Source organism: Toxoplasma gondii, chromosome VIII (assembly GCF_000006565.2).
Source record: "Toxoplasma gondii ME49 chromosome VIII, whole genome shotgun sequence".
Taxonomy (NCBI): Eukaryota; Apicomplexa; class Conoidasida; order Eucoccidiorida; family Sarcocystidae; genus Toxoplasma; species Toxoplasma gondii.
Window position 1 is genome coordinate 4,663,120 of NC_031476.1, and position 24,961 is coordinate 4,688,080.

General features: G+C 56.8%; 1 protein-coding gene across 1 annotated transcript; it reads left to right on the forward strand.

The window, feature by feature from the left end:
• TGME49_271145 (hypothetical protein) lies at window positions 1–24,490 on the forward strand (the record flags this gene model as incomplete). The annotated part of the gene is made up of 16 exons (XM_018781607.1): window positions 1–2,021; window positions 2,648–3,050; window positions 3,759–4,157; window positions 4,518–6,123; window positions 6,728–7,462; window positions 7,859–8,191; window positions 8,788–9,574; window positions 9,937–10,754; window positions 11,031–11,482; window positions 11,759–14,682; window positions 15,865–16,189; window positions 16,481–16,888; window positions 17,556–17,724; window positions 18,328–18,437; window positions 18,922–19,397; window positions 19,522–24,490. The coding sequence occupies 16 exons, from the start codon at window positions 1–3 to the stop codon at window positions 24,488–24,490; spliced, it is 16,935 nt and encodes a 5,644-aa protein (XP_018636643.1).
• Between the last annotated feature and the right edge of the window lie 471 nt (window positions 24,491–24,961).

Consider the following 24,961-nt stretch of genomic DNA (forward strand, 5'->3'; position numbering starts at 1 on the left):
ATGCTGTTCAAACAAACTGTGCTCGGACCAGAGCGTTCGCGGGAGGTCGTCTTTGGGAGCTTTCTCCCTGATTCTATCGGATGTCGCGGCGAAGATGTAGGCAGCGACGCAGAGGCAGCGCGCCCAGTCTGCGCCGGGAGTGGGCAAGGGGGATTGACTTTTTCCACGCGATATTCTGACGCGTCAGCGTCTCGCAAGATTGGAGAAGTCGGTGTCGGAACGAGCCTTCCGGGTGTCTGTACACCGGAACACGTCCAGCTGGTGTGGCATCGGGGTAATTGCCTTTGTCTCAAAGACCTTACTGCCTTCCTCCGCGATCGAAACTCTGGGTGGCTACGGGAGATGCTGGCACCGGCATCGGCAGGGCCATCCAAGGAAGACGTCATAAGAGACCAGCGCGAGGCGAGTTTGCATTTTTCAGGAAATTCAGGACCAGATGTACAGACTCGAGACGCGCCTCCACAGACGCGCATCGGAGGCGAAAAAGAACCCACAGGACAGTCACGGGAGAAGTGCGACCGCGTGCAGGTCTTCTTCCCCTCATCTGGAGCTTCCTCCAGCGCCTGGTGTGACTCACGGGATGCGTTATCGGTGTTGGCCAAGTGCGAAGGCCTGTGTCTGGAGCAGCCGACATTCGGCGCCGTTCGGGCGATCCGCCGCCTTCGTGTACCTTCCTTCCGAGGATTTCACAGGAGGGCCGTTTCTTCTTGTACGTCTCTCCCCTCTTCGTCTGCGTCGTGCGAGTCTTCGGTCGTCTCTGCTGCGTCGTCTGCTTCTTCCATTGTCTCTGAGTGTCCTCGTTCTCACTGCCGGACCTGTGTGGGTAGTAACGCGGACTTGCGAACTGGGAGTCCGGACCGTCTTCTTCTTCTCTCCAGAGAGGGGCACCTCCATCTGCTGTGTCTGTCTCCTGAAACGAGACGCTTCGTAGTCGAGCAGAGGGTGTCGCTTCCACCCTGTCCTTTTCCGCATGATTCCACGCTGTGTACCTGCGGGGTCGGAAGCAGCTCCGCTTTCTCCCTGCCTCCGCGCACCGTTTCCGATTCCCCACAAGTGGCGGGATCGCTGGCAGAGCCAAGCGCTTTCTGGGACCAACGCGGGGACAGCCCGGTACAGCCGCGTAGTTCTTGCTCTTCTTCGCCTCTCTTTTTGTCTCTGGGGCAGTTGGCCCCTGAGAGTCTCGCCGTCCTTGAACACATTTTTGCAGTCGTGCGGGACGCGTCGACTGGCGAAATTGTCGTTGGCGCGTTCGCGGCTCATAGCGTCGAGGAAGGGCAGACCATTGACTGCAGCACAGCCGCGAGAAGAGCCGCGGAAGCTGCGAGGTCTGAATGTGGAGCATGCGAGCGAGGCGGAGACAGAGGGCATTGCGCGACGGGCGCGCGGCGAGGCGGAGGACTCAGCAGACGTGAAGAAGATGGACACCAGGAAAAGTTCAGAGGGAGTTTCACTCGTTTTCCGCTCTCGCGCCCAGGCGAGCAAAACGACCCCGACGAGCCGGGATTCCAAGAATGTGCGCGCAGCTTTTCTTTTCGTCTCGCCGGCACCATTCGCCACATCCAGCTGGTCAAAGTCGGAGAAGAAGTGGACGCAGAGGAAGGTAATGGAGACGAGGGAGACGGTGGAGACGACGAAGAAGGTGAATATATTGGAGAAGACAAATCAGTAAGATGCGACGAAGCGGAACAGTTTGGAAGCGAAAACTTGAATCCGCGAAGCACTCTTCAGCTTGCTGAGAAGCCAGCCCAAAGGAAGAGAAAGAGGCGCCCGCCTCGTGGTCACGCGTCGCTCTTTGCGTCTTCTGGTCCTTCGTTTTCTCCTTCCTCTCCGTCGTGCTCTTCTTCTTCGTCCTGTTCTCCCTCTTCGCCGTCCTCCCCAGTCACCTTCGGCTCCTCGTCTTCGCGTTTCCACACCAGTAGAGATGTTGGAAACTGTAGGAGAAAAACGACCCAGGCGCACCAGTGCCCGCCCACGGTCAAACGTTCCGCCGCTGCAGTGCTCCTCGTCGTGGTGGAGAGCAGGTGCGTTTCGGTTGGCATATCAGCGTCTATTTGATACTTTTCTCCCGGATGGGTTTCACGCTCATCGGAAACCGTCACTGTCAAAGACAACGGATTCCGTCGTGCGCCGTTTACGGTAGATTCGCAACGACCTTAGATGTTATTACCAGACTGGTTCTAGACGTAGAGCGGACCAACACGGTTATCACTGCAGCTTCCACGCCAAAAAGACGTGAACACCGTTGTGACGCTTAACTCCAGAACTTTGCTTGTTCAGAGAAAACGAAGGAATGGAAACCTTCAGCACATGCGTTCGCGCAAATCCAGGCAGTCAGTTCCGCCTCTACCAGCGTGTCTTCTCTTTTTTCTTCCGGTGTCAAGCAACGTGTGAGGAGACACTCAATGCACGGGGCGCAGGGCCGCATAGAAAAAGACTTTTCGTTTCCCAGATAGCGACTCTGACGAGACCCCGGAGGATTCGAGGCGTGCATGCACTTTGCGAATGACAGTCTCTCTCGCTTGCTGTCCGCGAACGTGTTTGTCGTTTCTGCTCCCGAACCTCTTGGCGCCACAGTCAGAGATGAGATGTCGCACTTTAGTCCTTCCCATTTTTGTCCCATTCAAACTCTCGTTCTGGCTGCATGCAGAGACCAACTGGTGCTTCTGCGCGAGGCCCCTGCTCTCGCTGTGCATGCGGTCGAGGCGGCAGCTTCTCGTCGGCACTCACTGCTTCTCTTTCGTCTGCCTTTTTCTCTCTCGGCTTTGAGGCCCCAACGAGACGCTCGAGGTACTCCGCAGTCGCGCGCCTCTCAGCGCCCCGCTGCCTGTTGTTCCAGCGCTTCGCTGTCGTCAATGCAAGTTCCTTCTCGTTCATCAGCATCATCTTCATCGTCTCCTGCAACTTCCTCTTCTCCATCTTCTTCATCTGCCGCTTCGCCGTCTTCATCTCCAGCTTCCTTTCCATCTTCCTCTTCATCTTCTTCGTCTGCCTACGCGGCTGGCATATCGGGTTCCTCTTCGTCTTGCGACTCTGATTCGTCGTTTCTCCCGGTGAGAACAGTGTTGGAAGGTCAGGCAGTGGGACGCGGTCCTGGAAGACATCTCTGTGCGGTTAGTAGAAGAAAACGTGAGAAGCGACTGTGGAAATTGAAGACGATTGAAGGGGTGTCTCACTGGTAGCATGGACTTCACACTTACACTCGAGCGCTGAAATTCAACTTGAGTCTCCAACTGCAGTAAAACGTTCCTAATTTTGCTTCGCGGTTACCGGGGTGTTGAGTGAGGGTGCCGCCTCCAGGTGTGGATGCGTTCCCAGATGAGTGACGAGAGAGTTTTAACTCGTTTGCTGTTGCGACTTTGTACTTGTGTGTCTCTGCGACACCGTCGCGGCTAGCTCCACGTGAGTCTCGAACAGAGATTGTTACTCTGCTACAGCGTTCGATTTCGCCATGCGTCCGACGTCCTTGGCGTACTCTGCGTGTCTGCGAACCCGTCGGTGGGTGCTTGGGTGCATGCGCATGCATCGGCTGGGTTTCCGCGTCTTCGTCGTCGGTTTCCTGTCTCCGTTTCGACGACCGACAGACACCAACAAGGTTGTGGTTTCTGTGGAAGATGCCTCCACTGCATGATCGCCGGTTGAGCGAGAACTTCCCTCTCTTTTCCGGCGTTGTGCCTCTTTGACACTTCGTTCGCGCGCGCGGGCATTCTGGGTCTCCACGCCCCGTCGGTGTTGTGTCTCTTGCAACTTCGCACTTTCAGGGCGCATGCGTCGAGTTTCTCTCGGCGGCAGGACCGATGACCGCGGCGGACATGAAGCGACCTCCAGATGCCTTCACTTCCATCGTCTCGACAACTGCGTCAGACGGATCTGGCCTGCTGTTCGTCTCCTCGATCTACGGATTGTCTGTTCTGAGAATTTCTCTCCCCAGCGTCCCGTCTTTCGTCTCTTCTTCCGCGTCATCGTCGTCTTCCTTCTCTTGTGTTTCTTCCTCTTCCTCTCCTCTGTCTTCTTCTTCGTCTTCGTCCTCTTCTTCGTCTGCGTCTTCTTCCTCCTCGTCATCGTCTTCTTCGTCTTCTTCGTCTTCTTCGTCTGCGTTTTCCTCGTTTTATGAGCGACACGACGGCGGCGTCTGCCCGCACTTCGGCGTTCGCTGCGAGGTTCGTTTCGCCGCTTGGTCGTGGCACTCTTTTTATTGCTTTCACGTTCGTGCATGCATTCGTTTGTGCCGACATCTCGCGCCTCTCTTTGCATAGTGAAAACACTGGCGCCTCTTGATTGTCGCAGTGCCTCGTGCGCCTGAGCCTTTCGGCCTCTGTCGGGGTCGTCCTGCTTCGTCGGTTGTTGGAAATAACCTCTCAAAGGTGGCGCCAGTTGTAGCGTGACGTTTCGGATCACTTATAGGCGTTCCCCAGAGATTTTGTTCATTGTGGGGTCAGATTCCTTGTGTTTGTCTCAAAGGGGGGCCGCGTATTGCATGCACATGCAGTCTCTCGGCTGTCTCCGCTGTGTGCATGCAGGTGATCTCCCATACTGCGTGGGCTTCTCGGGAGGCGGCGTCTTCCTCTTCCGTCTCGCCCTTTCGCGTGCTCCACCGCCTCTGCGACTCTTGGTGCTGCCGTGCTTCTCCCGCTTCGTCTTCTGTCTCTTCTGTCTCTTCTGTCTCTGCTGCATCCCTGCCTTATGCCTGTGCTTCTTTTTCTGTGTCGAAGGAGAGCAAACGAGGAACTGGCAAGGACAGGCCGTGTCCACGCTGCGGGTGGAGACTGCGTTGGAGAGACTCCGTTTCTGCTTCTTCGGAATCTTCTTCACGTTTGCCCTGTGCGTTGAGATGTTCAGACACCACGATGTCACGTGTGTGTTTCGCTTCTCCTCTCGCTGATTCGTCCTCTTCCGCATCCTCTTCCGCGTCCTCTTTCGCTCCTGGGGTGGGCTGTCTGCTGCCGTCTCCTGTCTCGCCTCCAGGGTCAGATCGCGTTCTGCTGCTTCTCCACGATCGGCGAGAGTCTGCGTTCCTCCTCGCGAGTGTGGTGTACATACACCGGGCGCAACGGGTGTTGCGCGTCGGGGGTGAGGAGGACCCTCCGCCTTCGTTGTCTGGGAGGAAAAAAGTGAAAGTTGGTGGATCTCCGAATGGGGACGGGACAGAGGCCAGGCAGCAACCGTTCGCAGAGAAGTGCACAGAAAACCTTTTCTCGTCTTCAGGAGCGAACTGCGCAACCAGAGTGTGTGCCGTCCCTTTGTCGTGGGGTGGGGAGAAAGCGGAAGAAGAGGGAAAAAGGAGCTTGGAGGCTTTGCGTCGGGTTCAGTCTTCCCACGAGAACCGGACAAATCGAGATGTGCCAGGCGACGCGTCAAGCCCACGACTCTGTGTGGGGAAGACGGATACCGGCTGCATGCTCTTCCATTCCATCACACCAGTGCTCGCCGTTGCCAAGTCCTTTCCAGCTTGTGGTCCATCCTCGTCCGCTTCTCTCGCTTCTTCCTTGAGTTTGTGTTCCACCAACTTAGCGAACATTGCGGGTGCCGATGTTCCGGAAGGGAGGAAGGAGTCTCTGCTCGTCCAGCCTTCCCTCGCGCCCTCCGCCTGCCACCCCCAGCCAGGTGTACGTACACCCGAAGTGGGAGGCGCGGGAAACGAGGGTGCGACTCAGCACGAGACACAGAATCCTTCAGCGAAAGTGAGCAGAACTGTGGTAAAAGAGAGGCGCGTCTGGCTCTTGCTGGGTCTGACAGAACGCGCGAGCGACTGGCTTCTGGCCTTGACGTGTGAAAACTTCGGAGAGGCCGAGTGCGAACGCTGGAGACTCGTGCCGCTGGAGTGTATGCACACCCGAACGCACCTGACAGATGCGGGGTACGTACCAAGCGAAGTCCTGCCGCACGCGACTCGTTTCCAAGTTCCTAGCGATTTGTCTCTGGCCGTCTTTCCTCCTCTCGCTTCGCTCTGTTCGAACGCATTCTCCTCCGCTTCTACTTCCCCTCCGAGACTGCTTGTCTCCTCCCTTTCGTCCTTTCGGCATCCTCTGAAAAGTATCCTCGAAGGCAAGAACATGGACGCAGGCGGAACGGTGTACGTGACGGGGGGGCGCTGGCCACACTCGGTGCTCTTTGGCCTGCGTGTCGGTAAGAGAAGAACACTGAAAATCAAAGACAGAGACAGCGAACGTGAAGAGAGGGCCGACGACTGACACAAGGTGCAAAGCAGAGGGGTGTAGAAAAGTGGAACTCAGCCGAGAGAACGCAAAACGATACTTCCAGGTCGGTCGGTGAGGCGCCGTCGTTTCCCTGGGAGGATACGTACTTCCAGTTGGGCGTCTGGTCTAAATCTTGAAGAGCGGCCTGCATCCGCTAGACCTGACCTTTAAGGTCTGACCCAGCAAACCATCTACTCGAGAAACTATAATTTAACAGGTGTAGTTATAGGCAGTGGGTCCCGCTCCGAACACCGAGTCGCCAGTGGAGAGGAGCGAAGAAGAGAGAGATGCAGTCAGCTGCGAAAAGACCGTACGCCCGCTACCAGATTGTGGCAGCTGATCGAATGACTCAGGTCTCGCAATTGTTCACCAAAAACGGTTTCGAGTGCCATGAGCGGCGAGTCGAATCGAGAGAGGGCACATCGAAAAAGCCTTTTGTTTCAGTGTTGGGAACCAAGGCAAACAATGCATGTAACGATTACTCTCACCTCCCGTTGCTGTCTGCCGGCGCTGTGTGCATGCGTTCTTCGCAGGACATCGAGTTTCACCTCACGCGCTATTGGGTTCAGAATCACAACCTCCGCAAAAGCTCGTGTCTTCCTCCAGTCTCCAAACGGCTCCCTCCACTTTCCCCTCGAACGCCGTTCGCGCATCATCTTCATCTTCATCATCTTCTTCATCGGCGTCTTCTCTCTCGTCGTCATCAGGTGCTTCGTCCGCGCCTTGTCCTCAGTCGCCTGCCCGGGCTCTGGATTCCCCTTCGCCTGTTCGTCATCGAGGACTTCCCGCGGAACAGCCGCTGGCGGCTTGGCTGCTTCCTGCGCCTCCGAGAAACACGGCGGCGGCGGGAGAACGTCGAGCGGCGCCGCTGGGTTCGAGGCGCCGCGAGCCCCGCAACGAAAAAAAAGAGGCGGAGCGCGAGAACAACGAAACGAGGCGAGATTCTTGGATCCTCGTCGAGTCTTTTTGCCGCCGAACGGACGCGCGACTTGTTGACCGTGACGGACGGCTTTCGCGCCCAACAGGCGAGGATGAAAAGAGTGGAGAAGAGGTGGAAGAGACAGAAGGAGACCGTGAGACATCCGGAACCGATTATCGCTCCTGGAACGGGGGAAGGAGTGCCGAGAGAGGGACAGCTTGCAAGGTGGAGACGAACATGAGGGGAGAGAGACAGGTCATGCTCAAATGTGAAGGAGTTACACTACGAGGAGATGCCCGGACGCTTCATGTGGCGTCTGTGGCTTGCAGCGAACGACCTTGGGAGCCAGGTACGTCCTCGCGTTTTCCGACTCTCTGAACTGGCACTCGCACATCCACAGGGTGCAAAGCGTTTCCGTATCTACTTAATTACCTTCGGATCTACCTATCTGTCGATCTCCATCTATCTATGTCTGCGTCTATCTATCTATATCTATCTATATCTATCTATCTGTCTATCTATCTGTCTATCTATCTGTCTATCTATCTGTATCTCTGCATCTCCCTATCTCTGTATGTATGTGTGTATGTCTCTAGATATCGCATCTTCGGTGCCTCTCGCTACTAAAAAGATAGGCAGACGTGTATATTTGCATCTGCAGCTCGTGCGTAGGCTGTGCTTGCGAAACTGCAAGAGAGTTCCGAACTGTTTTCCCGCGTTCTCCGGTTCTCGACGTTCCTATCAGGTGTTCTGCAAGTAACTCCCGATGCGGTGTACGTACACCAAGGAGAGCACACGACTTGCCTGGTGACTTTCGGGCGTCCGCGGACAGAAGCGGCTGTCTTGCGGTCGCTTGCTCGAGACCAAGAGAGAGAGGAGAAACGGAAGGAGAAAGAGGGAACCGCGTTCGAGAAACAGGAACTGGGAGATCGCGGGGAAGAAAACAAAAAAGGTTGGAGAGAAAGCGAAACGATGGAAGCGGACATGGGAGACAAGGACGAAGACACACCTGTCAAGGATAAAGCCGTCAAAGCAGGCGGAACAGGAACGCGCTTCTGGATCCTCACCGCGTCTGGAGGTAAGGCAAGCAACTGTGACATTTGATTTCCAGCCCTGTTGTGTATGTCATAGTGGTTTACCTGAGCAACAACCTAGATGTGCATATGCATGCCTCTATGTTTTCTATGCATGCGCTTATATTTCTATATTTTATATATATATATATATATATATTGACGTTTACGTTGCTATTGGGCCCAAAACGTCTGTGTTTGACCACTGTGGTCTTCAAAGGTTTTGTTCGGCTGTTTCTTTGGATGCCTGCGACGTCGTCGTTCCGACGGCTTCTTCGATGTTTGAGTTTCTTTTCCATTCTCTGGGAACGCAAGTCGACTTTGAGAGCCTCATTCGCCGTCTCGCTTCTTGCTCAGTTCCGTTGCCGCTCTTTCTCTCTGTCTTTCCGTATGTCTCGTTTCGCTTTCGCCTCGCTGTGGCCTCGCGCCTCCACTGGTTCTTTGACATAATTAATCCGTCTAAGAGCTGTCTCTACTTGACACTTGAGTTTAGGTCAAGGATACCTTTGTTTGCAGCTTGTGTCGTTACTCTCAGGAGCAGACGCAAATCGAGTAAAGAGACAATACATGTTTTTTTGACGACGCTTTTGTGTTTTCTCAGGGCTGTTCACCTTCGAGCTGAGGTGTCGAGACACCCCACGCGCGTTGCCGCGCTTCCTCGCGCACCGGCTTTCGTGTCTCCAAACGATAAGCAGTCCGTTCGACTCTTCGCCCTTTCCTTCCTTGACTTTCTCGGTTCGGGACTCGAAGGATCCTGGAGAACATGGCCTATCCTTGTCGCGAGAAAATCCGATAATCACAGCTGTGTTTGTCACGCCTTTACCTTCCCTCTTCCCTGCTCCGTCAAGCGGTGCTGTCTCACCTCCCGCACCGCGTCTCTCCTCTGCTTCCTCGGCCTCTTCGTTTTCCTTTTCTTCCTCTTTCCAGGTGTCTTCTTCTGCTTCCTCTTCTTCCGCGGCCCCCACCGTCGCGTCGGCCGCCGCGTCGCCTTTCCCGGCTGCGGCCGCTCGCGAGCGCGAGCCTCGCGAGAGGCGCTGCTTCCTTTGGGCCGCCGCATGCAGCGACGGTCGACTGTTCGTGGAAATTGAGCGGCCTGGCATTTGGCGGCGGGAGGCGATGAGGAAGAGCAGAAGGAGAGGAACGACGAAGACTGAAAAGACGAGAGAAGCGCAAACAGAGAACGAGGAGACAAGCGCAGATGAGAAGCCTGGCGAGACGAGAGGAAGACATGCAGAAAGGTTGATGAGTGACAGCCGGACCTTAGCAGAGAAACAAGAAACAGAGAAATATGATGGCGTGGAGAAGCGGGAAGAGTGTCACGAGGAGCCGAAGACAGAGCTGTGGCGATGGTGCACTTCTCTCGCTCCGCATGCAGTTCAGTCTCTAAGGTAAGAAGCAGAAAAAGCCGACATGCCGTTTCCTCCCTTTTGAAAAGGTGAAGCCCACCGACACCGTCGTCAGAGCACATAGACACTGATTCGAGAAGAGTTCGGTGGAGTTCCCAACTGCATTTTCTCAACTGCATTTGCCGGTTTCCTGAAAGTTCCTCCATCGTCACAGACGCTGCGACACCAACTTCACCTTCAACTGTTTTCTTCCAAATCTCCGCCTCAGTGTATGTACACCTGCTGCGCGTTCCTGCTCCCGTGTCAACCGTTGCGTGCGTTTCGGCTGTACATCCGCCCGGTGGTTGTAGACCGCGTCGCCGCTCTATCCGGGAGAGAAGGCATTTGTTTTCGTTTCTCTGCAGCGTCCTCGCGCCGGCGTTTCTGGTCGCCGGCACTCAGGATGGCCGCCTCTTTGCATGGTCGCTCGCGAGTCTCCTGTGTCGCTTCCCGTCCTCCCCTGCGTCCTCGGCTCTCGCTCCCGCTCCTGCTGCCCGGCCGGCTGCTGCTGCTGATGGCTCGCGCGCGTCTCTAGAGGATGCTGCCAAGCCGTCCGCGCCTCGTGAGCCTCCCGCAAGGGTGGCGGCGGACGCGGCATTGAGAGATCCGCTTTCGCGAAAGGCATCACCTCCGACGATGCAGCAAGGCGAACAGAGAGAAAGGCAGCAAGGCGGACAGAGAGAAAGGCAGCAGGGGCGTCGCCTGGCGCCTCCCGTGTGGTGCATGCGTGTGGGGACCTTCCCCCTGTACTTGTCACCGATTCTCCCGAGACGACACTGGCGTCTGGAGAACCGGTTGCGAGAAGATGAAGCACACAATGAAGGCGATCCTGTGGAGATAAAAAAAGCTGAACCAGCAGAAGATCATGAAAAAGCGACAGAGGAGGGGGAGGAGGAGGATTGGGGGGAGCTCCCAGAAGGCTGTTTGATTCGTCACGGCGGCGGACAGACCTGCCACTGGAAAAGAGGGAATCGCTGGTTTCTTCTGCTTCCTGAAGGGGCGAGAGGAACGCGAAGAAAGAGAGACAGGCGACGCAGTTCGACTCGAGACATTTTTTCACCCACGAGGAGAGGAGAAGAACGTTGTTTTCAAGACACACATCGAGCGCCGACAGAGCTGAATCCGGTGATGCACGGCGATGCGTTTCTCCCTCTTTTCGGAGACGCATTGTCGGACTCAGAGGGTGAGAAAAAACGAGAAGAGAAAAAGAGAGGAGAAACGTTGGGAGAACATGAAACGGACTCTGAAGGCGCGGGCAGAAGACTCCCTCGTGACGATGATCGTGTCGACGTAGTCCAGTGGGACATGGGTCTCTTTGTCCCCGTCTCTCTGTATATCTGTCACTGGATCGATCCATCCCTTTCTGTTTCTATGTCTTAATCTATCTATCTATCTACAGCTCGCTACATCTTCGTTTACGTTTTCCTTTTGGCTGTGGGGTGTCTTGTGCGTTTCTCAGACTCCTTCTCTCGGTTAGAGTCTTTCCTTCCCTCGCTGCGCTGCTTCCCCTGCCTCTCGCCGCCGCCTGCTCCTGCTTCTCTCTTTTCGTCCTCGTCTCCGTTCTCTTCTTCCTTCGCTTCTTCTGCGTGTTTTTCTTCTCTCTGCCACAAAGCCTTGGATCCGTCGACGGCGGCTGTCGCTGTGGCCTGGTGGGCTGACGAGGGAGACGGAGGGGAGACAGCGAGTGCGGCAGCGGAGATGAGCGAAGCAGAGAAGGTGGACGAAGAAGCAAAGAGGAGAGGAGAAGCGAGGAGAGACGACGAAACCGCGAGGGAGGAGAGAGAGAGCTGGAGCCGGAGGACGAGCACGAGAAGAAGCGTCCGACTGCTGTGTCTGTACAGCAGAGAGGCGACTGAGACATCGACGCTGGCGTCTCTCTGGAACGTCGACGCGCGGAGAAGCCTCGTCACAGTAAGTCCTTCACAGAGAGAACATGGAGGGAACGGTGACTGCAAGGGCCGGAAGAAGCAAAGGGTAGCAGAAAGCAAAACCGCGACCGTGAAACGGAGACACTCAGAGAGACAGACAGCGCCTTGTCGACCGCCCAAAGACGCACGCGGTGACGAGAGAAACAAGCGAACGCTTGCGTAAAAGCGCGGCAACATATCGGGGCTCTGGAGGGAGGGGGACGTTGAACTGTTCATAAAAGGCTTCGTTTTGGCAAACCATTTCGTTTTTCCTCTACAGACGGAAATCGCGCCTCTGCCCTTCGTCGCGAACAAGATGGCTGTACACCCGGGAGGTCCAACTCCCCTCGTCGCCTTCATTGGGCGCGTCTCTCCCATTTCGAGGTCTCTAACCCTCACCTCTCCTTGGTTTTCTCTTCCTTCATCTGCCCCTGCTGCTTCGCCGTGTTCGCTGTCTCTCTCTGCTTTTTCTCCGTCGTCCTGCGGCGATGCATATGGCGACTTTGCCGTTTTTCTCTGCGGCCCAGCTCCCGACCTATCGCGGCTGGCACACAGAAGGTTCGCCGTCGGTCCTCCGCGAGGAGCCTCTTGTACTCGTTCGTCTTCGCCTTCTGCTCCCTCGTCTTGCACCCGCTGTCCTCTTGTGGCTTCGTCTCGAGAGGCGGCTCTCTCGCCGCGTTCCCGAGCCTCTCCTTGCTTCTCGTGTTTCTCTTCGCAAGAGGCCGGAGGCGTGCGTCTCCTGCATTTCCTGCCTCTCTCGGTCTTCACTGCAGAGGCCGCAATGCGCTCGCCGGGTGCCTCTGCCCGAGACGAAACGCACTGCGTACAGTCCGGAACACAGCGGCGCAGCGAGCAGCTTCGCGCGGGTCCTCAGACCTGCGGCGCGGATCGGGGAAGCAGTGGGGTACACTTGGGAGAACTTGGAAGTTCTTGGCGCTCTTCAGATCTTCGACCGGCGTCGCCTTGGCGGCCCACAGGCCTCCGGCCCCTGTGTCTCTCCTTCTGGGCGCTTCCGCAGTATGTGGACGCGTCTTGGTTCTCTGAGGCGCCTCGGCCTGAATCGCCTTCTCGCCAATTGGGTTCGGCGTCCTCAGGAACGACGTCTGTTGTGAAGAGACGAAGAAACGCGAAAACCAGTCTGCGTTCAAGACTGCTGTACAAGATCTCCGCTTCGCCATTTCTCGCGCCCGTGACTCAGGCGCAACTCACAGCTCTTGCGCGCAGCCTGCGAATCCTTGGATGCCACCGCGAAGACTCGACGCGAGGCGATATATCTTCCGAATTAGTCAAGAGACTCATTCGCCTCATCATTTCGTCGTCCTCCTCTTCTCTCTCGTCTTCGTCTTCTCTCTCGTCTTCGTCTTCTCTCGCGTTTCTTCTCTCTGTGTTTTTGGGCCGTCACTTGCGGATCCGCGCAGGCCTCCGGGGCCTGTCGCGGCTGGGCGCAACGGCGGGGGAGTGGGGACGACGCGAGAGGCTTCTCTTTCTGCTACAAGGACTCCGGCATTTGCATGCAGCGGTGGAGACGCGGCTTGCCGAGCTCGCTAACGAGGCGCGCAGCCGCGAGGAAGAAATCCAGCATCTGCAAGAACAGAGAGATCTCGACTTGTGTGTTTCTCGACAGTCAGAAGCGATCCGAGAAAGAGATGCAAGAGTCATGTTGAGACGCTGGCCAGACACGGGCGAGAGACGCTCGGAGGCTTCCGAGTCTATACGGTCAAGAGACGAAGTCGATGCGCGTCACCCGGCGGATGTTCTCCATCCTGACGAACCTGGGGATTCCGCCTCTTCACAAAATGAATTCGTCTCAGCCGACGAAGGCGACTACCACCCTCCATCTGCTTCTTTGGCACCTGCCGCTTCTTCTTCCTCATCGTCGTCGTCGTCCTCCCCATCATCCTCATCTCCTTCGTCTTCTTCGTCGTCTTCATCGTCTTCGTCTTCTTCTTCTCCATTCTACTCAGTTTCGTCCTCGTCTCCTTCTGCGTCGCCTTCGCCTGCGGACGCGCTTGCCAGCTCGCGACCACCGACAGACTCGGCGGCTGCTGCGCATGCAGCGTTGCGCGCTTCCCACCCTTCTGCGGCTCTGGGCGAGGCGTCGCTGCCGCGTCGCGAGCCGTCGAGGCCTCTCGATCGCGCTGAAGACGCAGCCGCTCTGGAGACCTTGGAGGCGCTGCGAGTTGCCCTCTCTTCGCGAGTTTCTGCGCAGCTGGACGGCCTCCATCGCGCGTTGAGAGAGGTGCGCAGAACGGCAGAGTTGATGAAGGGTGTCCTCAAAAGTCTCCGACTCGTGCGCGCGCTCTACACGAAAGCTTGCCGTCTCTCAGACGCAGACCACGGCTCTGGAAATGACTGCAAGGCAGAGCAAGGCGCGGACAACGAAGAAGCGAACGCTGAGGAAGAGGAAAACGCAGACGACCAAGAGGGGGGAGAAGAAGAGGAAGAAGGGGAAGAACGGCAGCAGCTGGGGGTAACAGGCGCTGAGAGATGTGTGTGTGAAGGACGAGAGAGTCGGCGGTGGATGAGGACGGAAAAGAGACGAACGGAGAACTACCTTGTTGTTGGTGGAGAGTGGACTGGATGGGATGCTGAAGGGCGGGGAGACAGACAAGGCTTGGAGGTGAACGTGGAGAAGGACAAAACATGCGCGGAATCGACAGCGAACGCATCCGAAGAAGGCGAACAAGAAGACACAGAGGGACTTTCGCCTGAAGAAATTCGTCACCGATACGGACGACTGGCGTACGAAAGACATCTCCACTCTCACCTGCTTTCCTTCCTCGCCAGACTCGCCGACGGTCCACCGGAGCTGAAAAAAGCACCCAGGGGATTTCTTCTTCTTCTCGCCGTCGAGGACGCGTCGACAGGGCGGAGATGCTCCGCTGCGCAGACCTGTCTTACACTCGGAAGAGAGCGAAGCGAAAAGATAAAGACAGACGTCGACAGCGAGACCAAGACGTCGCAACTGGAAAGCCGGGCGTTCGAGCGAGAGGAAGCAGAGGCCCTAAGGCGGCGGAGAGCGATGCCACAAAGAGAGACCTTCAGAGACAACCAAGATCGGAACAGTGATGAAACAGCGCAAGGCAACGAAGAAGAGACAGGTGATCAGAAGGAGCAAGGTAACGAAGGAGCGCCAACTACCGAGAGTGCATGCAGAGGTCTTCGCGCGATGTCAAGGAAGGGCAGGAACCTGAGCGTTTCCAGGTACGCGAGAGCACCGCGTTGGCGACGAACCGCACCTGAGGAAATTCGGCGTCACACATGGTGCATCTTTCTCGCTTTGCCGCCTTCGCGGCGTCGCTTGTGACCGCGGTAGTCAACGCCTGTTCCCAGCTGTCTCGGCGAATAGGAGCTACATGCCGCGCAGACCACTGGAAGTTCGTTTCCCCGGTTCTTCTACTCGCCTCGGCGCCTGAGAGGCCAGCGCGAGGAAGAACAAAAGGAAAGCGACTGCTCATCGTTTGACGATCTGAGGCGGAGAGTCAAAGAACGGCTCTACTTGCCAGAACAACAAACGAACAAAGTGTCACTGTCCACACCCCACTATGTTCCAACAACAGATCAGCGGACATGCATGCTATATTCATACATACATACATATATATATATATATATTCTTGCGTGTGTGTGTGTGTGTGTGTGTGGATATATATATATATATATATATTTATATATATATATATTTATATATACATGTATGTGTGTATGTAGGTATATGTATCTCAGTATGTATGTGTATGTGCAGATGCATTTCTCAGTATACGTTTCTGTGTGTGTCAGTATATATCTACATATACGCGTTTGCATGCATGTGGACTCACGCGCATGAAGCGACGCTCGGTTTCGACTGGCGAGTTTTGATCTGCGGAGTCTGCTGATGCGTGATGCTGTCTCTCCTGCCTCTGTTCTGCATCGACGCGCTCTTCATGGTTGAACCGCGCCCTCGCTGGAGGCGTGGACAATTGGTCTTCACCAGCCAGTCGAGGGCACCGCACATTTCGCCATTCAGTGCAGGCCTGGCCGTCGGCCGCCTCCAGCAAACCGTTTGGTTCTACCTCGCTCTCCACCTGTCGAAGCATCTCTCCATCTCTCCCTCTGTCTATGCATGTGACTCTCCACCTCCTCTGTATGGATCTGCATGCGTCTACCGCCTTTGTACGCCTCTCGCGTCGCGTCCAGCTACCGAGGTCGCCCTGTCGCTCTGCATGCGCGCCTGTTCGCGGCCTCTCTGTAGCTACTTCTTTCTGGATCTCGTAGATGCACAGAGCTCACGGCGCAACTGTGGAGAAGCGTTTGAATGCGTGAAAGGACGTACGAGCACATGAAGGCGGTTCCCAGTCTCCTTGTGTGTCTTCCTCTCTCTCTGGTGTTCGTCTTTGCGTCCAGTCAGCGCAGGCGAGAAGAGCGGACAGCTGCGTCTGCGCGCCTGCATGCGCTGCCGAGCCGCGAGGGAGCAGACGAGCGGAGGGAGGAGCAGCGTTCGGAGAGAGAGAGACACTCGAAGCTTTTGCGCGGTCCCTTGGGGTTCTGCGTTTCTCCTCTGCCTTCCTCTTCCAGAGGATTCGCCTCTTTCTCCTCTTCTGGTTCTGAGGCTTCTTGTTCTCGTTCGCGTTGTTCTCCCTCTTGTCCTCCCGCTTCTCTCTCCTCCACCTTGGTGCCGCTTTGCTTGCAACCGACGGCCTTCCCAGTTCAGGCAGTGACGCCGTTCGAGGTGAGGAGACACTTGCATGCAGTGCGCGTCACAGTTGACATTCCGAGCTCGAGAGAACTGTCGCGTTTCGTTCCCGGTGCCGCAGAGTCGCCGTCCTACGTTCATCGAGAAAGGCGTTCCGCCGGCTGCGCTGGGGATTCACAAGCTCCTCGAGCGGAGCGGCGGAGCGCGAGATCTTGGCGGCGGCTTCGGTGTGGGGTGTGCGTTCTCGCTTTCGCCTGAGAGCCGGCGTCATTGTCGCTGAATGCAAACGGACTTTACAGTGCCTGTCGACTTCTTCCTTCCGTTCAGCGCAGCAGTCTCCTCGCGGTCGGGGGAGACGCCACCATTGCAGTGCTGGCTGTCGAGAGAACAAAGCCAGCAAGGGTGATGCGCGAGGCGGCGCGGAAAGGAAAGCGCGAGAAGCGAGAAGTGAACAAGGAGAGAGCATGTGAGCAGGAGACAGGTCGTCTGACGAAGACGGCTTCTGACAAGAAGGCAGAGCATGAAGAACAAGAACCGGAGGCGACGACAGCTCTCCAGGAGAGCACAGGCTATGGGAGGGTGACCGAGTGTGCGAAGACGACAGACGTTGCGAAGGAGGCGTTTGGTTTTCCTGGCTCGAAGGACATCGACGAAGGAGACTGTGGAGCCTGTCGACTCCCCGAGTGGCGCCTGCGGACCGTCGCGACGTTCACCGTTGGAGACGCATCAGACAGCGTAAGTCGGAATCCGGGAAGGCGAAAGAAGAGCGGGGAAAGCCGGCACGGCGCGGAAGGCACAGACAGAAACTCTCAGGAAGAAGGGCGTTTCGCGAGAGAAGAAGCGCAGGAACACTCAGTGGGAGGAGAGGGAGACTGGGTGGAACAAGCGACGCGAGGAAAGAAGAAGGACACAGGGTCGAGCTGAGGCTGACGGAAAGGAGAAAGGAAGAGTACCCGAAGCGCGAACGTCGGATGCGCAATGCACAACAGAGACAAATCACACGTGGTGGTGTGAGAACGTTTCGATTCATAATTTGTATCCACGTTCTCGCCAGAGAAACGAACTCTAAAGGTGAAGAAGCGACACTCATGACTTTTCGAGAGAAGGGTGTGGAGACTGTTCCATGGGAAACAGCGACGCGCAGCCGTTGAGTCTTTGCCTGTTTACTGTCTCGCCTCTCTTTCGCTCGTGACTGGCGTCTTGCCGCCTTCGTCGTTGTCTTCCGTTCTCTCTGCGCTTCTTCTGTCTCTCCTTTCTCTCTTCTGCCTTCGTTTCGTCCTTCTGTTTCCCCTCCTCTCTTTTGCTCTTTCCTCGTCTGCTCTGTTGCTTGCTCCCCGCTCGTCACGAGTGCCATCTGCTTCGCATGTCTTCTCTGCTTTTGGGGCGCTGCCGCTTCTGTCAGAGGGTCACGGGCCTCTCGGTCTCGGAGCCTTCGGGACTGCTCACCGCGACCTTCGCTGCGAAGACTGGCGGGGGTGGTCGGATGCTCCTTTTTCGGTGGAGTGCAGAGTCTCAGCAACTTCTTTGCGTTGCGTCGGGAGCCGACGAGGAAGACCGAGCCTTCTGCGCAGGTGCGTGCTCTTCCCCGCTTTGCAACAGCAGCGAGACAAAGCTCTCGCAACTTCCAGAACTCCGCATGCGAGTGTGAAGGGCGGTCACAATCCTCTAGTCGATACGTCGCCGCCGGTACATCAATCGACGACGTAGACGTGCATATCTGCGTCGAAGTGCAATATGTGCATACTTCTACCATTACCTATCTATGTGTCTCTATACGTTTGCCCCCGGCGATATCTGTTCAACTCGCTCGCTCGACGCCCAGGCCTCGAACTCCTGATCTACCTGTCTACATGTATATACGTGAAAGCGACGCTTACTTTAGAGAAGCGAACAGAAACAGGCAATGAGGGAGAGAAGCAGAAATACAGTGTGCAACTGGGGAAAAGGCGTAACGAACTACATCATTCGAGAGGAAGAAGAACAAACACTCGCTTTCACGAGAACAGAGTGAGACGTGAGGACACTGGGGCGCGTGGAGGAGGCAGTCGAAGGTACAGCGCCTCGCGTCGCATGCAGAGAAAACGTTGCCTGGTCGATGACTAAACGGACGGTTGTGTGGCTATTCAAAACAACTTCAGAGTCGAGAGAAAACGCTTTTTCGTCCTTGCATGCAGGCACAGCTCTGGAGGTAGCTGGGATCCCGCGATTCCCTCTCGCGTTGACGGCAGACGGCAAGCATGTATATGCGACGAAACTCGACTCGGATCTCGCGTCTCTCGCCACAGTGAGGGATAAACGCATATCAGAGAATCAAGCCACAGCGGCGAACAAATACCGCTGCTTTCTGTGTCTTCCCGATGCTTCGCCATCGTCTTCTCCACGCTCTCGTACGCCTCGACTCTGAGGCAGCGACATCTGCGTTTTCGTCGTCCAGTGTCATCGAATAAACAGAGACATTATAGTACCTAGGATACTGAATATGACTCCAGTTATGAGATACAGACAACCAAGTTCTTTATGATTGCTGTACACCACCACCCCACTGGACTGCTTTCGCGGCTCTCCCCACAGCTTCTCCTTGTCTCTCCTCTCTCCTCGCCCCGCGCTCGTGTCGACATCGCATTGTGGGTGCATGCGCGGACCTGGGAAAGACGACGTGCGAGACTTGGTACCCTACGCCGGTGATATTTCTTCGCATCGGTTCTGGTGTGCACCGCCTTCTGCGAGAGAAAACGAGGCCTCTGGTGTCGTTGTGCTCTATGCCTCAGCACTCCGAAGCTGTCCTCCCGTCGCCCTGCGTCTCCGCGATCTCGCCGGCACCGGCGTTCTTCTCTCCTGCAGCCTTTTCGCCGTCGTCGATGTGTCTTGCGTCCTCATCCTCATCGCGCATTTCTACGTCGTCGACCATGCATGCATCGCGTTCGCGGCCTCCCCAGAACGTCGGTGCTCTCGCAAACAACTCGCCGGCTTCCGCCAATCTCTGTGAACGAAGGCCTTCTCGCAGTCGCGCGGAGCTGTCTCCCGAGCCGCCGAAGACGCCCAGCTCGGGGACGAAGCCGTCGTGGGAAGGACGCCATGAAACGGTCGACGCAGTCGACGAAGAACGTGGAGAGACGGCGGTTGATGAAGACAGCGAAAAAGACGCAGTGGACCATGAAGAAGACGACGCAGGAGCCGGACGGGCACCAGCGGGTGAAGAGAGCCTGCATGACGAAGCGAATGTTGTGACATTATACGAAAGACAGTAAGTGATGCTGGGATAAACAACCAGCTGTGCTTCATGGCTCGTTAAAAAGTCCGTGAATGGGTGTATCCGCAGCTGCTGGGCGCCTGACGTTCGTTTTCGTCTCGTTGCGTTCTTCTTGCAGGCCTGCGGCGTCAACGGCGCTTCTGCCCGGCCTCGACGGCAGCTTAACAGCTGTGTTTTGCGCCCCGGCCATGCCTGTGCATGTGCGTCGCTCTTCTGCGTCTTCGTTGTTTGCTTCTGCCTTTTCTCCCGACGCCTTCGACGCTTCTGTCTCGACGCCTGGCCTGAGGGGAGGAGTAGCACGGGCAGCGACGGACGCCGACGAACGGCTTGTTCTTGAAGGACGAGACAAGACACAGAGAAAGCTGGAGAGGAGGGCAGACGAAGCAGACGAAGCAGACGAAGCAAACGAAGGGGGAACGAAGGAGGGAGAACAGAAGGACAATATGACCGTGCAGACTGTCGACGCTTCCAGCAGCCATGGGTCGCTTGTGGCTTTTGGGGATATGTTTGCCTCACGCTTTCGCTCCCGAGCAGCGGAAATTTGCGCGGATCTCTCGATCTTTCTGAGACTTCTCCGGTCAGGTCTCCCTTGTCCTCTCTGTGTTTCCTCGCTTCCTTCGAGGCCGGTCTCGTCCGCTATCTCTGCTTCGTTTTCTTGCCCCTCGCCCTTCTCGGCTTCCTTGTCGTCTTGCGTTCCATCTTCCTCGTTTTGGCCGTTTCGCTCCACGTTCAGACCCGAGTTCCTATTTGCGTCTTCGCTGACTCAACAGCAGTTGCTATGGCTGCTGTGGGAGCGATTTGTGTTCTTCCGCCTTTTGCCGGTGTACCGCCACCCTGCGCGCGTCGCTGGGCGCCTGGCGCGGCGTTCGCGGCGCCTTCAGCGAACGGTTGATTCGGCGATTTCCCGCGCGTCTCGCGCGCTTGCGTCTGCTATGGAAGCCGCGCAGATTGCCAGTGCAGAGGCAGCGCGAAACGCGAGTTCCGAGAAGCAGTGGCGGAGCAAGGACGCGACTGAACGGACGACAGGGAGGAGAGGCGAGGACGAAAACCGAGGCGAGAAAGCGGAGAAAAGTGGACGAAGACGTGGAGAGGAAGCGGGAGAGACGCCGACAAAGTCTGAAAGAGCGAGAAACTCAGAACGCGTGCACATCCAAGATTCTGAGAGGCAGTCCCAGGTGCCCAGTCTCCCGACGGTGAATGCGGCACTCGACGACCTCGCCCTCAAGTGGACGAAAGGCATTTCCTACTTCGTTTCTTCTAAGGAAACAGCCGCCGCTTTCGATTCGCCGCCAACTTGTGCCTCTCCTGCCTCTTCTTCGGCCTCCTCTTCTTCATCGGTTCTCTGTTCCTCTTCTTTCCAAGACATGTCGGACTGTCTGAAGTGGATCGACACCGGAGCAGCTTCTGCCGCGCAGCTCCTCCACGCACTGCCTTCCCTGCAAGACGTCGAGGCGGGCGAAGCGCTGGATACGACAGAGGAACGAGAACGCGCGGGAGGTTCTATTTTTCGCCATTCGCAACGTTGGTGGAGTGGAGAGAGGACGGTCGGTCGTGCGTCGCCGTCATCTTTGACAGGGTCTGTTGAAGCTCTCACAGACGGACTTGTCGCGTTCGTCGATTCTCTTCGAGCGGTACGAGCATCCCTCCACAAATGGATGGCTAGCAGGCATCAGGAGGAGCAGTGGCGTCAGCTGGCTGAACGCATGCACCTCAAAAAGGTCGCGCTTCTCGATACTTCTTCGTCGCCCAGAGACCTTTCCGTTCTTCCTGCTCCACGAGCACCTGGCGCTGCGACTGTATCGGCGCTTTCTTGCTCGCATGTCACACAGCAAATGTCTCAAATACAGGACGACAAGCCAGAAAGACGTTCTCCGGACCCTTCCTCTGCTGCTCTGCCGTTTTCCTGCCCCTCGTCCTCTGCGTCGGCTTCTCCGTCGTCCGCCATCTCTTCCTCCTCGCCTTCGCCTCCCTCTTGTGTTTCCTCTTCTTCGTTTCCCTCGTCTTCTTCTTTGCCTCTGCCCGCTTCGACGACCCCCGCTCAATCGACTCTCTTGGCGGACCTCCGCGCGTCTGCTCTGCAGGCCGTTTCGGCTCTTCGCGCCAAACTTGCTTCCGTTGAGGAAGGCAAAGAGACGAGACACGAAGGCGCTGCAGAACGAAAGGAGAGCGGCAGAGAGGACGCACTGTCGCACGAGCGATGCGAAACTCGAGAGGTCGAGCGAGAGACGAACATAGGCTTGCAAGGGCACCTGACGATGGACAGCAGCGGACAAGCTGAAGCAGAGCAAGAGAAGGCAGAGGCGACAGACAGAGAGGAAACACAAACACAAGACACAGGACGGGAGAAAGAGAAGGAAGCGTCGAGTGAGGACGACAGTCACCGTCGTCAAGCAGAGCAACAATTGGGAAAAGGTGACCCAAAGGGGAGAAGAAACGAAGCGCCTGGAGCACAGGCGAGCGAGAACGTGAACCGCGTGCGCCGGCGGCTTCTCGCCCTCCTCGAAGAAATTGAAAACGACGAGAAAGCAACAGCGCCTCACGGCGGGAACGCGGGGGTGTATGTACACCCGATTGGGGAGGTCGTAGGTCACCAACCTGCGCTTTTTCCGGGCGGCGTTGGCGGAGGCAACTCGGCGCGAGAGCGAAGTGAACGCGAAGAACCTTCTGGGTATTTAACGGAGACCAAATCTGCAGTCGCCAGAGCGGAACGAGGGGAAGGAGGAGAGGCTATGGGGAATTTTGCCTCACAGGACGTGAGTGAAGGACTGGCCGAAGGAGATGTAAACTTTCAACACGGTCGACTGAGGAGACTGCAGCGACAGCTGACGACTGCGCGCCTCTTGCTAGCAGAGTTGGGAAGAGCAGAGAGAGAGGCGAACGCGGAGGAGAGCGCAACGATGACAAAGGACGATACCCGCGAAAGAACGGAGGCGAAAGGAGCGAAGAACCTAGAGAAGCGAGACGAATTCACGGGCGGCACATACGCAGAAGAGAGCGAACAAGCGGGGAGGAGAGCGGACGAAGACGTTCTCCTGGCGCATGAGGAGTGTGGAGAGGACAGGAGCTGCACCCGGAGAGAAGCGATGAGGGAGAGAGCGCATGAGCCAGAACGGAATCGAGAGAGAGGGCCAATCAAAAAGGGAGGGGGAATCGAGACACAAACAGGGAGGAAAGGAGACTTCTCGGATCTTGACGAGGGACTTGAGCTCGAGTCTGTCTGGTCTCTCTCCAGCTTCTCATCATTGAAGACGGCGACCGACGAGGAGGAAGACATGAAAGAGAGAACCGCTCGCCTCTCTCCTGCATCCGGAGTCTGTGCGTTGTCTTCTGCGTCTTCTTCGTGTTCGCTTTCGAGGACTGGAGCATCGTTGCAAGGAGCCTGCGTTAAGGTGACAGAGGCCGGGAGTGCGAGAGACGCGACGAACAGGACTGGGTCGTCTCTGTTGGAAGCCGAGACTGCGCGACAAGTGAAGGCAGTGGTCGACTGCATGCGTGAGGTATCTGGCCTGCTACGTGGCGGAGAGAGACCGCTGCTGTTCCCTGTGTCTTCGCTCGCGTGTGCGTCCACTTCGCCCTCCCGTATTAGCCGAAAGGACGCGCGAAGCGACTCACTGCCGTCGCTGCTGTGCCGCTTGTCTCCGGCGTCTGCTCGCGGCGTCTCCACGTCTTCATGTGCCTCTTCTGCGTCTCGCAGTGGAGCCTCCAGTTCCCCGCAGCGAGGAGCCTGTGGACGCCGGAGAGAGTCAAAAGGTTCTTCTCGAGAATGGGTTGCCTGGAACGGAGCGAGCGACGGCGAGGGAGCTTTCGAGCCTCTCTGGGCGACGAGGGCAGATGTGCGCCTACACGAGAGCCAAGCGACTTTGCGGCGTCTGCGCGAGGGCCAAGTCCTGCTTGCAGAGGCGGCTGTGGCGCGCGGAGGTTCGCCGCTGTTTTGGTTCGTCGTTTCCTCGCTGGCCGTTGCAGCGAATTCACCCGAGGCGCTGTCTGCCCTAAAACGGGAGGTTTTTGTCGCAGGCGGAGGCGCCGAACGACGCGGCGGGGGGTCCAGCGCGCCCGCATGTCCTCTCTGCCGCAGCCGCGTCTCTCAGGAAGCGGAGGCAGAAGGAAGAGAGCGAGACAGGTTGGAGAAAAATCGCAGCGCGGAGGGACGTGGAGACAGAGCGCGCGAGCTGCGCGGCCTGACCGACGGGGGTGTCTTGGCTGGCAGCATGCGAGACGCCGAACGTGCGAGGAAGAGACTGGAGAGAGTGGAAGGAAGCTGGAGAGGCTGCGGAGACGGCATGCGGAGGCGAATCGAAAAACAGAGAGAAAGAAGAGATAGAGAGGCCAGAGCCGCAGCGACAGTTTGCGATCCCCGAGGCGACGCTCTTGGGGTCTGCAGCGGACGGCCTTCTCGAGGAGCGACCCTGCTGAGGATGTCGAGAGGCACCGCGCGCAGGGCAAGACTCAGGGAAGCAGAAGAAGCGGGAGAATCACACGGGGACGCACAACCGGAAGAAGGAAGCAGCACAAGCGAGGAGAGCTGGACGGAGCAGGACGCTTGGGACCTGTTTTGGGGCGTGGAGGAGGTGGACGCGGAAGAGCTTGGAGAGCGGGAGAACAGGGCAGGCGAAAGCGAGAGAAGGAAGGGCAGACGCGCGCGGAGACGAGGCGAGACAAAACAGGAGAGACGAAACAGCCGAGACAGGAGAGAAGCGCGAGACAGATGGGAAGGAGAGGGAAGACGCGCGAGACGAGCAGGCAGAGAAGAGGGGAGAGGGGGATGTCTTGTGTCAGGAAGGAAAGGAGAGAGTTTGAGGGGGTCGGAAGTGCTCATGGAGAAGAGCGAAAAGAGACAAAGGAGACAGTCGACGCATGAAGAGCGAGGGTCTCCGTCGGTGTCTCCAGCCCACGTAGAGACAGAAGAGGAAGAACAAAGTGGAGCGCAAGTCTGTGTAGATTTAGATCTTGTCAGCTCTCTCGCTTCTCTGAGCGTCGAGGCAGAGAGAGAACTCGAAGAGCTCCTCCCCCTCTTGCCTTCTTGCCCGGGATCTGTCGAAGAATGTCTCGCGGCGGTTCGAGCTGTCGCTCTCGTGTCGCCGTTTTGAAAGCAACGTTCTTCTTGTCAGCGAACCCAGTGCTTCGTAAAAAAGGACTCATAAGCTGTGCCTCTGGCATCGACAGAAAACCACTCCAGTCCACGAGCTTCCCTGTCGAACAAATGCACCTTGTCCAAGAGAATAGACACGCTTACAGAGCCCCCTGTAGACTTTCGTGAACTTTCGTTATTTCTCGATCCCATACACTCAGTGCAAGTACATAATATATATATATATATATATATATATATATATATACATACATATTCGTGGACGGATGTCTCCAAGGAAGATGTTGAATAGCTCTCAGGACTCTGCATGCGTGAGACAGCGTAACGGAGAAGACTGATGCACAGGCTGTGCGACTGTGTCTCTACACTCTTGCAGACTCCGTCTTCTCTGAGTGTTCCTGACATACAGACAGGGCTAGTTTCTCTGAAGACCCAGAACCGAAAGTTCGACCTGAAAAACCCAGTGTTC